This window comes from Kogia breviceps, chromosome 13 (assembly GCF_026419965.1).
Source record: "Kogia breviceps isolate mKogBre1 chromosome 13, mKogBre1 haplotype 1, whole genome shotgun sequence".
Taxonomy (NCBI): Eukaryota; Metazoa; Chordata; class Mammalia; order Artiodactyla; family Physeteridae; genus Kogia; species Kogia breviceps.
In genome coordinates this window covers 60,778,088-60,791,740 of record NC_081322.1, presented here as the reverse complement: position 1 = coordinate 60,791,740, position 13,653 = coordinate 60,778,088, and the positions used below count along the sequence as shown (strand labels likewise).

The 13,653-nt window shown below is 40.1% G+C and overlaps 1 protein-coding gene across 6 annotated transcripts in view; it reads right to left on the bottom strand.

The window, feature by feature from the left end:
* Window positions 1-13,653, bottom strand: part of AKAP7 (A-kinase anchoring protein 7) — a 130,264-nt gene that overhangs the window by 35,507 nt on the left and 81,104 nt on the right. Inside the window, exons 1-2 of one of the 6 annotated variants that reach the window (XM_059083015.2) lie at window positions 6,663-7,095; window positions 4,203-4,271 (exon numbers count right to left, since the gene is read on the bottom strand). The exons of 2 other annotated variants lie outside the window; for them this stretch is intronic. In XM_059083015.2, coding sequence (XP_058938998.1) covers window positions 4,203-4,271; window positions 6,663-6,711 — 118 coding nt within the window. In that variant the 5' untranslated portion in view covers window positions 6,712-7,095. Of the gene's footprint in view, window positions 1-4,202; window positions 4,272-6,662; window positions 7,096-13,653 lie in introns of those variants that run through there. 3 more of the 6 variants (XM_067010801.1, XM_059083014.2, XM_067010800.1) reach the window with 3 other exon arrangements.

The following is a 13,653-nucleotide window of genomic DNA, read 5'->3' as shown; positions in this document are numbered from 1 at the left end:
AAGGCAACTATCTATAGGAAGTGACTTATCAGATGCCCTGAAAGAGTTTACTAGTTGCCTGAAATTCCTTCATTAGAGATTATTTTGGGCTAAGTCAATATGGAAGCTTAATTTATTATTTTACTACAAATACTTCCCAAGATCACTTGGAATAATTCAGTCCTGTTAAATGCAAACGTCCCAGGAAGGGGTAACATTCGAGGCTTTCTTCTATTTACCGAAACCTTTATGTACAGCAGATTCCCCACTCCTTTTTTCACATGGCCCCAAAGAAAGAAGATACAGGGACAGGTAGCATCACATTGTTTGACAGGGCATCTAGGCAGAGCTCACAACAGCCAAGGATGCACTAGGGGCTGGGAAAAGTTCTGCAACCTTTGTACTCCCAATGAAAATTACTCAGCATTTGATCATAGAATCAGCAACAAAAAATTCAGTTACCATATAGCCTATGAATTAACAAAGGGAACCAGGGAGGTAATACAGGCATAGTAACTATTAGCATTTGCTCTAATGTTCCAATACTTAATTTTTGAAACATAAACCTCTTGGGTATACATTATTTAATAAAGGAAAAATCTAATTTTTAGTGACTAGGGTTAAATGTTTGATATTGCACATTACCGTTGCTACCACAATGTTACCCGTAGAAACCTTAGGCACAGTGTACTCTCAGGTTACACGGAGCACCACTGGCTTCGCTGTGCTTCACCGCTTCAGAAAGGAGGTAGCAGATAATGGGCTGCCTGGCGTCCCTGCCTCCTGCCAGCTCTTGGCCCCATAGCATCCCTGGAGGACCGTAACTGAAAAGTCCCTCAAACTACTAGCTTTCAGCCACTTCCCCTCTTAAATGGGACAGATGGGAAGCATTTTTTTTCTAATAGTTTCATTTCATAAGCAGTTTTCCAAATGGCCCTGGCAGAGTACCTAGCACACAGTAAGCATTCAATAAATTAAAAAGAATGAGGATGAGGTGGGGAGAAAGACCAGGAAGAAGAAAGAACTGCATCATATCTATAATATTTATTTCCTAGACTCTTAGCTCTAAGGGACAAGGAAGAAACTTTCAAGATCATGGTAGTTCAACCCCCTACTTCTTAAATATGAGGAATTGAGGCCCAGAGATATTAGCAACATGCCCAGTGTCAGACTGGATGTTAGGAGCAGAGCTGGGTTTATCACCCAAGTCTCCTTTCTCCTAGTCCTGTACTCTTTCTATAGTAAAAGCTGCATGCCAAGGGGTGGGCCATATGTATTCAATAGGCAGCAAGAGACTGGAGTCATGCTATATTCCCTGCAGAAACACATTTCTAAGGAAGAAAAATGAATGTTGTTGTCCACTGAGGTGGGGTTCCCTATCACACATCTCCTGGGGCCCATGCTGCAGTGTCTAAGTGAGAACCTGCTGGGATCTGATGCTATGAAGAGAGGTATATGACCTGGGTCCTGCTTGAAATCTATGAGATGAAACAGAGCACATGTATGAAAGAAAACCATAAAGTCAGTGTATCTGAGTGCAAGTGAGAAGAGCACAGTATATGGCTGTAGGATTTATAGGAAGCCTTCTGGAAAACTGGAAAATCTAAATGCTTCTCTGAGTATAACTGAACAATAACCACCATGGTAATTAATGTTCAAAAATGATGGGGCTTCCCTGGTGGCGCAGAGGTTGAGACTCCCCCTGCCGATGCAGGGGACACGGGTTCATGCCCCAGTCTGCGAGGATCCCACATGCCGCAGAGCGGCTAGGCCCGTGAGCCACAGCCGCTGAGCCTGTGCGTCCGGAGCCTGTGCTCCGCAACGGGAGAGGCCACAACAGTGAGAGGCCTGCGTACCACAAAAAAAAAAAAAAAAAAAAAAAAAAAGCATTCACCAGGCATGAAATTAACAAACTGCTTACCTCAATTTATATATTGATGTTATATCATCAAATTCCAAATCATCAGAAATAAACCACCTTGAGATTTGACTCATATTTATAAAATACTACAAATGGTCCATTTAACTCATCCCACACAAAAAGACTATACTGAACCTCCTAGAGTAATGAACATATAAACAAATGGGATCTAAATAAACTTAATAGTTTTTGCACAGCAAAGGAAACCATTAAAAAAACGAAAAGACAACCCTCAAAATGGGAGAAAATATTTGCAAATGAACCGATAAGGGATTAATCTCCAAAATATACAAAGAGCTCATGCAGCTCAGTATCAAAAATACAAATAACCCAATCAAAAATGGGTGGAAGATCTAAACAGACATTTCTCCAAAGAAGACATATAGATGGCCAAAAAGCACATGAAAATATGCTCAACATCACTAATTATTAGAGAAATGCACGTCAAAACCACAATGAGGTATCACCTCACACCGGTCAGAATGGCCATCATCAAAACATCTACAAACAATAAATGCTGGAGAGGGTGTGGAGAAAAGGGAACGCTCTTGCTCTGTTGGGGGGAAAGTAAACTGGTACAGCTACTATGGAGAACAGTATGGAGGTTCCTTAAAAAACTTAAAATAGAACTACCATATGACCCAGCAATCCCACTACTGGGCATATACCCAGAGAAAACCATAATTCAAAAAGATACATGCACCCCAATGTTCACTGCAGCACTACTTACAATAGCTAAGACATGGAAGCAACCTAAATGCCCATCAACAGAGGAATAGATAAAGAAGATATGGTACATATATACAATGGAATATTACTCAGCCATAAAAAAGAACGAAATAATGCCATTTGCAGCTACATAGATGGACCTAGAGATTGTTATACTGAGTGAAATAAGTCAGACTAACAAATATCATATGATATCACTTCTATGTGGAATCTTTTTAAAAAAGAATACAACTGAACTTATTTACAAAACAGAAGTAGAGTCACGGATGTAGAAAACAAACTTATGGTTACGGGAGGGCTGGGGGGGATAAATCGGGAGATTGGGACTGTCATATACTCACCACTATATATAAAATAGATTATGAATAAGAATCTGCTGAATAGCACAGGGAACTCTACTCAATACTCTGTAATGGCTTATATGGAAAAAAGTCTAAAAAAAAGAAAAAAGAGTAGGTACATGTATATGCATAACTGATTCACTTTGCTGTACACCTGAAACACAACATTGTAAATCAACTATACTCCAATAAAAATTTTTTAATAAAAAATAATAAGACTACATTGAAACATACTTCATATATAAAAGTAAAATGTCTGTGCATTGTTTAAACACATACTTATAAAATTAAGATATGTGTCTTGTTAAAATACATACTAATACTCTTTCATTTTCAGTATCACATGGCTAGAAAGTAACTGAGTTGTCAGTGCATCCATTCATTAGCTGTCCCATTCTCCCGTATGACACATCCCTATGACAAACTACCGTGGGAGGAGGCTTGGTTCATCTCTGGACATTCACCTGTTTCATTCTACATAAAACAAATGTACTTCAACATGGGAAAATTTGCACTAGGAAAGGAGCAAGTAAAATGTCTTCTAAATTAGTTACAGGGGTATCTCTTTAGTGATTAAGTTTTCTTTTCAGGCTTATTTAGTGAGTCTGATAAACTGCAGGGGCCAGTAAGCCTGTGCAACAACATTCTTATTCATGAACATTCCCGTCAGAAAGCTCACTATGAGACATGCGGTAATTCAAAGGACACGAGCGCTAAAGAAGAATTCAGCAAAATCTACGTTGGAGACTGTCTACATCATTTGTTAATGCTACAATATCTATGGGAATGTTTCAGGTTAAATATGGTCCTATGCAGCAATAGAAAGTACTTAATCTACCAAGAAATATGCATTTATTGTCAGTCTAGTCTACCTTTTGTGGCCAAAAAGTATACAGTTTGAGAAAATGTTCAACTGCTGGGATTTAAACAAAAAGGGTCTAGCTGCTTTGTGCTGCATTAACTGAAAAATAAACCATGACGAGTTCTACTGTATTTGACTATTCACCCCATTACCAAGATTTCTGGCTGTGCATACAGTTAACTTCCCACACAAACATAGCCCTTACACAACTAGTTGATTTTTTAAAAATCATTTTGTTCGCTCTTAATAGATTAAAATGGTAGCACTAATAAATCAATGAAATGAGAATACTTTCTATCTACCACCACCACCAAGGACAAAAGCAGGATAAAACAGCAGCAGGAGGGGAGAGGGACCACTTGACTCTTACCACTTGGCCAGCTGGGTACCTCCTTTCTGTATCTCTGCAGGGCTATAGAGGATGGGCTTCCCAACTCACCTGTGTTTTGAGAATGACAACCATCAATTTCAACTTTCACCAAAAACTTGTTTAATTCTCCATTTGAGCTGCTCTCAGAAGATACATTCTACGGCCATCACCCTTTACAGCAGAATTAGAAGGGTGTGGGCATAAGCACTTTTGTGCTCTGCGGCTAGGAGGTCCTCCCTGGGCATGTGGCCCAGAGCCGGCTAACAAGGCTACGAGGTGGGGTCACGAAGATGCATAAGACCCAGAAGATTACTGTACAATCCACTAGCAAGATCGGGCCCTCCCAAATGTCTACTATGGGTTCTTCTACATGCCATCAACACAGCTTATGAACTGGATATTTACAGTTAGTGCTAATTTACATGTTTCTTGAAGCATGCTGGATAAGGAATTCTCTGCCTTTTTTTTCAAGTCCCCTTTGTGAGTACTGGTAGACATGTATTACCAGCAGCATAGCAGTGCCTGGCAGAGAACCTTCTCTTTAGACCATCCTGTAGCAGAGAAATTAAACACAGCACCAGAAAACAGCTGATGTGGTATGTGAACAGAGCGGGGAGCAGATGAGGAGAAGAAAAACAGTGAGGCAACGACAAAATCAAAGACAGATGAAAGAATGATGAGGAGAGAACGGGGAAGATCTGGGGCCAGTAGGGGTGAAGAAGAGGAAAGGGGGCACAAATGCATTGATTCTAACCATAATTTGCACTTTCAGATCTGAACTTCGCTTCAGACACAGTGTCTTATCTTCATTTTCTTTTTAAAATTTTGTCACTCGAGAAGGTAAACCCCCAAAAGCACTTCCTGTCAATCAATATTGAGAAGCACAGTATGTAAAACAGAAGACTTTGTACTCCAAGGATCCCAGATGAGGAAGACAGAAAAGAGCAAATTCCTCATTGAGGTGAAACTTGATTTCTTCGGTTACAGACAGGGGACACGAAGAGAAAGAGAACACAAGGAAAGCAGGAACTCCAAGAAAACCTGGAGCAGTGGAATAGGAAGTGGAAAAAGGTAAGGAAAGAATTCACCCTCCCTACATCTGTCCAGACCAAGGTTTTTCAGATCAAGATCTTCCTCAAGGAATCAATCAACCAAAACCCCTCAGGAACTACAAAATGGATCATTCTGACAAATATCTGAAAAGTTTCATGCTGCCAAATGAATACGAATGCTCATTGTTAGAAAATGAACAATTCTGTTGTGAAGTCACCTCAGGTTTTAAGCTCAGGACCATCGCCTACTGTACAGTATCATTTTCACAAGTAAAATTTAGAGCACAGCTTTGGGCTCTTGTTAATGAGCAAACGCTCCAAAGCCTCCCAACATTTATTCCACAGCATTCTCAGAAGATTTCCTGTTAAAAGAACCTGGCTTATCTTCCCAAGTGAATATGTATAAGATATGTATTAATTATTTTTAAACCTGTCCCTGGCTACTTTCCTGAGGAATGAGCAGCAGGAAATACAAGCCAGATGTGTATCTTTGAGAATCTGAATCAGATATCAAGAGACTCTGCTGACCTATTTAAATTTATTTAAGTAAAGCACTGATGTGACATAAATGTGGCTGCAAATTTTCATTAGTATGTCTGTAAACATTTTACTGAAAAAGAAGTAAAAATTCAATATTTGGGGGCAACTGCCATTAAGGCAAATTCTATTCAGCAAACTAACTACAATGCCAGTACTGTTTTTAACAAAGTTGAAATAAATGTAAGTGCACACACATAAGCCAGTGAGTAAGACATTTATTTCAGTGCAATGTCATCAATTTAAGTTCTGTTTTCGGCCATGAGCAGATGTGGAACCTGCCTGACATTAGTTTAAAAATATTCAGTGAAGTTTTTGCAGAAATTAAAGTGGCATCACTTGTTTGGAGGGATCTTACAGTTACACCCGAATTCCCTCCATGGAGAACAAAGCAGAGGACACATGAAAATATCTGCAAATGTGTAATATATGTCATTTTCGAGCCAGCTTTACTTCTCTATATGTTATTATTGAGCATTGCTCTGAAAACATCCCAATTTCAGATAAGAAAAATGAAGTCTGGCGCGTATAATTTATCAAATTGTATGCAGTGATATAAAGAAACTCAAAACTAAATTCTGACTCTAGATAGTGTGATAAAAACGAGCTGTAAAATACCAACAGAAGAAAATGAAAAATGACTTGGGTATTCTGTATCTTTAACATAGCTCTATTCATTGGGTTGCTGTACTTCGACAGTTAATTATTAACTACACATCTACCAATCCTTTCAGTAAATGCACAAGAAAAATCACAGCTCATTAGTCTGCTATATTTCCCATAAGAAAAAACCAAAACTACCCCTAGAAGACAGCCACATAAAATAGCCAGCCAGGCACCTAGGATTTGGCACAGAACAAATCACACTTACTGATTTTTTCCTCATCTCTTGAGAAAGGAAAGCAGCAGAGCTGGCCCATGGCACTAGCGCTCTCTCTCCTTCCTGGTGTTCTTCTCCCCGGGCTCCCCAAAGAGCGACTGCGGCTTATCCCACGGTCCGCGGAGCAGCACAAGAGCACGACGAGCGGGTGGCCAGGATACCCGGCCGGCAGGCAGGCAGGCAGGCAGGCAGGCAGGCAGGCAGAGGAGGGGGCACTCGACGCCGGGAGCAAAAAGGCTCCGCCTCCCCGGGCTCCAGCCCCACGCAACTGCTCTGGGACTGGCTCTCGGGGAAAGAAGTGGCCCTCCGCTCGCCGAATTCTCGCAAAACTGGGAGCTCTCGCCCTGAGGAGTGCCACGTGCGCTGCGTGGCTCTGCGGATGTGTCTTTAAGAAAGGTAATCGAGAACAAACCACAACCGGTCCTTTCTCCTTCAGACAAATGCGGTAATTACACAGGGAAATTCAAAGGGGAAAAAAAAAAAAAACCCAGATTTTCTGTCTGCATTTAAAGAGGAAGAGCTTTCTTTCATCCCCAGGAGATTTTTCTTTGTTTGTTTTAGGAATAGGGAACCTGACTTCGCAGAACACAAAAAACACAACTTGAATGAAGTACCACGAACTTCAAGCTGCAAGAAGGGTAGAAATGCGGGGGGGTGGGGGGTGGGGGTGGTAAAAGAACATCAGTTGTCGTCTGCACTCTACATCTTATCTTTTAAAGTTAAATACCTGCTTTCTGAAACACTGCTTTCTTCCTCTATTAAAGCATTAAACCAATACTATGAATTTTAAAATGAGAGCATCAAGTATGTCAGTAGCCCAGAAAATGCCCCAAATCTAGAAGCATCGCTGAGAAAAAGATCAGCGATAATAGCCTCTTTCTTAATGAAAACACAAGGTGGTTAGGCAGATTCAGGGACAGCAAAGCAACTGATTTCCAAACATGACGATATATTTTGAACTTCATGACATAAGATTTCATGAAATCGTTCCAAATCTGTTATCTTATCTAGGGAAGAGCCTTATTTTATGACACCGTGAGAGGGAAGGAAAGACTGTTCATAGTGCCAGGGTTATCACCCAGATTCTTAACTTTACTCCTCGACTTCCCAGCTAAGCACTCACACCCATTCACTAGGCGCTGAAAGGAGAGGGCAGTGGATGATAATGAAAACTGCCCGCAGTTCTGGAGGCAGTGTGTCTACTTTCCTATTCAGCTGAACAAAAACAGTGTGCAGTCTGGAAGAATAAAACCTGTCAATTTTTAAAATCCTAAGCATTACTTTTTGTGTTAGAGAAAGAAATATTTGCAGTGAACACTCTTCATTGAGGAAAATGAGCAACTCCTGGCATTCCCCAATCCCGGCATTGGTGTAGTGATAGAACCTTTAGAAATAAAAAGCTAGAGGTTTGAATCTCAGATCTGTCAGGTATTAACAGTTCTGAAACGTTGACCTCTTTGAGCTTTGATTTCTTCATCTGTAAATCTGGTAAGTTCAATATAAAGTTTTAATTTGTTGTTGCAAAGTAGGTAGTGTTTGGGAGGAGGGAAAGGAGAAGAGAACAGACTGTGGGAGCAGTGTATCTATATGCACCTCAGTCTTTCCAGCACCAGCTAGCAATCTCACCTCCTCCTCCTCTACAAATTTCTGGCCCCCCCCAGCCGCCATCTTGAGTTACTGCTTATCCATGGAACGAACCTCCAAACAAGAAGACCCTCACTCCAATGCAGCATCCAGGGGATAACATTCTGTGATGAACCCTACCAACTTCACTTTATTAATTAGTCCCTGTTGGCACTACTACTGAAAACATACAATTAAGAACAAAAGATATAAATTGTATCATTAGCTAAGTAACAGTGTGTATCTCAGGACATGCTGCAATCCAAGGCGGGGTGGGCAGGTGGCGTGGCTATGTTAGAGGCTTTTTGTTTTTCATAAGCGTTAAAAGTGAATTAACCATAATAAAAGATTAGAAAACACCTGAGAAATTCAAGACAGGAGTTTTAAAACTGGCTTTTAATTGTGCAGATAATTAGCACACCGTTTAACCTCAAAGAGGGGATGGAGTCTGAGTCACTGAGACTCAGACTTACTTCAAGGTCACTAAGGTTTTTCTCAGTTCTGAAAGCTATAAAGCTTTCAGAGTTCTGTAAAGCTCAGTTCATAAACCTGTAGGTTTATGACTACTCCTAGTTCAGGATTTCCAAGAATGGTTTTCACACTGCATAGTTTTGGATTTTTTCAATAAAGATGATTCCTTCAACATACAATTAAATGTGATTTTCCTTCTACAGATTTCATAAGTTTTCATATACACAAATTTTCAACTCAAAAATAACTAAGAAATTCATGTGTCTGAATGTTTTCATTTAGGAAACAAGCTATATATATGGAATTCTGGTGAAAAAAACAGATCTTTTCCCCTGCCACTCCATGCCCCCTCCCCCCACAAATCTGAGTAGCTATCATTCAGAAGGACCTAGAAAGTAGCCATCTTTTACCCAATTATTTGGAAATACAACAGTATGTCAGTATGTAACTAACTTGAATAGTTTAAGACGTAAGCCCCTCCTCACCCATCCCTATCTCACAAAACAATCAAGTAGTAAGTTAAAATTAAAAATAATCGCTAACATTTCCTGGACACCTACTATATACCAGGCACTTGCTAAGGGCTTTACATTTACTCATTCATTTAATCCCTACCACCGCTCTGAGGTAGGTACAATTACTATCCCCACTGCACAGGCAAAAAACTTAACCTCAGGAAAATAACTTGGGCCAAAATCCCTCAGAGAACTGTGACAATCATGGGATTTGAATTCAATCTGTCTGGCTGCATAAGCCCTGAGCATCTCATTGCAGGGTTCCGGATTAGTAAACACAATTTGTGTGTGGTATCAGGTATATACTTTAGGAAGCCTCTTGCAATTTCAGAATAATGTTCAGAAAAATAGTTACTTAATCAAGCTCTATGGTAATATGTTGTAAATGCCTTGGTTTCTCACGTTTCGTCACCTGATCCTTTTATTAATGGTGCCAGAGTATTTAAAATCCTATTTTAAAACAAAAGACCTAAACGCAGATCCCTTATTGGAGCTGGAGCCTGGCCCTGCTGCCTGCTATGCCTTGGGGAAACGACTCAAGGGAGAACACGGACACCAGAACAATCCTGGGAAGCATTCATCTGCCAGGAAAAAGTAATCCTAAAAATATTAGGAGGGTTTTATTAGGGGGTTAACAGACTCCTTTCAGTAATATACAGAGATCTACCATAACTAGAAGATTAGAAAAAGAAGGTTAACATCAATGAGAAAAAATATCTGATACCATGTTCATAAATTTAAAACCATAACCTTTTCATGTTTTCTTCTCTCACAGGCCTCACTACAAACAAATCATGGTTAGAACAGTTGCCCATATCTGCTATAGCTGTTTGAATTTTTATCATAATGGTTGAAATGGCAGGAATAAAACTAAAAGGTATGAGGGGGCAGCAGCTGCCTCTTCTTCATGTACTTTGAAATATCAGCTCTGATTTCTATCTCCAATGGGAAAATATAATTCTTAACTATGACCAAAGACTCTATTCTCTTTGTCACTGTTTGGCTTTATTTTCTATCTATAACTGAAAACATGTATATTTGGATTTCTGGGCAACCTTGCTATAAAAGTCTGACTCTAAGGGAAAAAAATCTCACTGTAATATCCTGACTCTGTAAAAATGTACAGATTACCAATTCTTCTGAGATCTCCCATTCATTAAGAAAGGAAATCTGAGTTTGGCAACTTACAGAAGCAAATGAGAAAGAAAAGAAAAAGTAAATGTTCCTGTATTCAAAAGAGTGGAGAGAAAGAGGATATTAAATCATGAAGTGTAAAAAGAGGGGGAAAATGCTTTATCTCTCCAAATTCTGGAACCAAGCCTTAGGAGATATGCCTTAAAGCACAGAAGGCACACTTCAGGAAGATTTCCTTATAAAGCAGGTAGCACTCTTACAGAAACTGTTACACCAAGAAATGTCACAGTTTCAGTGAAAAGTTACATAACTTCAAGAAATGCTCGGGGCTTCCCTGGTGGCTCAGTGGTTAAGAATCCGCCTGCCGGTGCGGGGGACACAGGTTCGAGCTCTGGTCCGGGAAGATCCCACATGCCGCGGAGCAACTAAGCCTGTGCGCCACAACTACTGAGCCCGTGCTCTAGCGCCCACAAGCCACAACTACTGAGCCAACGTGCCACAACTACTAAAGCCAGTGTGCCTAGAGCCTGTGCTCCGCAACAAGAGAAGCCACCACGATGAGAAGCCCGCACACCACAACAAAGAGTAGCCCCTGCTCGCTGCAACTAGAGAAAAGCCCGCACGCAGCAACAAAGACCCAAAGCAGCCAAAAATAAATAAATTAAATAAATAATTTTTTTTTAAAAAAAGAAATGCCTGACAATTTATGGAAACACAATTCATGAAAATTGGGATGTTCTGGAATATATCCCAATTTTTTTTATGTTGACATCAGAGTACCAAAAACCAGTTACTCTGGGCCTGAAGAAGTTTAGAGGGACTTACTCAATATTGTATTCTGTTTCTCTATGTTCCTGTAAAACCAAATTTTAATTCTCAATAATCAATCCACAGTAAGCATATATCTATCACATAGATGCTACTCCACTTTGAGTCATGCTACATCTACGTAGCCATTTTGTACCCAAAGGGCAAGGTTCTGAAACTACATCATTAAATATTGATATTTGAAAGCTGTTCTTATGAGTGTCTGTCTGCAAAGGAAAGAGACTGAAAAATTATAACTGAAAAACTTTAAGGATAGTCTGTAAATCTCACCAGTAAAGTCCTTTTTAATTACCAGCTAAAAGAATCTTGACCCACCAGAAATGGGAGCCAAGAATTATTTTTTAACATGATTCCTACTTTAATCATATTTTCAGCAAAGACTTTTTAACTTTTCTCTGCAGTGCTTTAGCTGTTTTTCTCAAAAACTGAAAGTTATAGGTATCTATTTGAAACTACCATATGCTATACAATTTCAGTATGTAATTGGAAAGAATGTGGTTTTTCCTATATATGAAACACAAGGAGAAAAACGTAACATACCATGTGCATTTAGGAAAGGAGAGGAAACAAGCAGATAACCAGAGGTTCAAAGGTAGTCCTTCCTTACCAATCCATAATGTCCTTCCCCATCTCCACTGACACATGCCAGCTTAGTGCCAAGTTTCAAATACCTCCACCCTGCTTATTATTCAGTCAGTTCTTTTCTCTGTATGTGGCCAAACCTTAAACAATGTATGTAATTGAAGCCTTTTCCTTAATGGTGAGAAATCAATTAGGGCAGAGAATCTATTTCCCTGCTCAGAGGACAGACAGCAGCAGGGCTGGGAGAAGGGCTGAGAAGTTACAGTGTGTACGTGGACACCTTGTATTTGTATTATACCGTTTTATCAATTCAATTTGATTCCAGGTGCTATTTATTACACACTGAGTATGTGCTAATGTGATAAGCACGTGGGCTCTTGGGGTGAAGTTAACTCTTGAGTCGAGGGGTGCTGCCAGAGGAGGTGAGAGAGAAAGCCTGGGTGAAAGGAAGGTGGGGGGCCCACATCTGCAGGCACGTGCGGAGGGAGCAAAAGGAAGCCCAGCATTCGCACTGTGGTAAATCCCATTTGACAGTTTTAGGAGGGCAGGGCAGTACCAGGAGGACAAAGGCCGGTTAACAGTCATCTACCCTGGATAGGTACTGTTCAGGCCTGCTTTTTTACAGTCTGTCCTTTGCAGGCATTAACAATGAATTCACAAAAACTGACATGAGTTATTTACTCATGGACAAGTGAAATGTTTGCATGTTAATACCTATTTAAAAAAAAGAAAGAGGGCTTCCCTGGTGGCACAGTGGTTGAGAGTCTGCCTGCCGATGCAGGGGACGCGGCTTTACGCCCCGGTCCGGGAAGATCCCACATGCCGCAGAGCGGCTGGGCCCGTGAGCCGTGGCCGCTGAGCCTGTGTGTCCGGAGCCTGTGCTCCACAACGGGAGAGGCCACCACAGTGAGAGGCCCACACACCGCAAAAAAAAAAAAAAGGAAGAAAAGCAGAGAATACACTTAATCTGCTGGCCAGTATTTGTATTATCCAATATGGCTGCTTTCTTATTCAAGTGCCTTTAATCCTTTAATGCCCTGAACCTTTCAGAGAGAAAGAAACATCCTTCATAGGAAGAAAACATGTATTTCAAAAAGCCAAAAGGACCCAATAAGTAGATTCTATTTGTAGTTTAACAATGTAAACAACACAAAAGTTGGTTCTACAGTTCCCAACTTATTGGGGGGTTTTCACAGGTCCTAATTCTTTATGTAGAATATCCTCAATATGTGTAGTTCTGAAAGTGGTTCACTGTTTTGTCTTGGGCAAGACAACAGTCACATTTCCTGCTATGTAAAGCATTTGAAGACTTCAAATAAAAGGTGCTTTAATAACTCAGTATATAATTATTAAAGTTTTTTTCCTCTAATAACAAAGTGATACAGAAGAATGAAAGTGAATCCCCAAGATAATGAAAAGAAAATTCTCTTATACTAGATGAAATGCAGTTAAATCAAGATTGGTTTCAGCAGGTCTCAGGATCTGTCATGATCCACCATGGTCTAGGCTGACACTCATCTGATACACTATGTCAGTATTCATTCTGTTTATGGATTCATCTAACAAGTTCTAGTAACTATCAGAACTGTGCTTAAAAACCCAAAACACTGAGTCTATTTTCTGTTAATACATTTTGTAATTTACACCCAAAATGTGTATCTGTTAGGATGCATTCAGCTGCCAGTAACAAAAAACTCCTGATTCAAGAGGTTAAGAATTTTTCAAAATGTCATTACCTCCTATAATCTGAAGTAGAGTTACTCTAGGGTTGGTTAATTCTGTGGTTTAAGATCATCAAGATTCACCTTCTAGTCTCCCATACTCAGCAC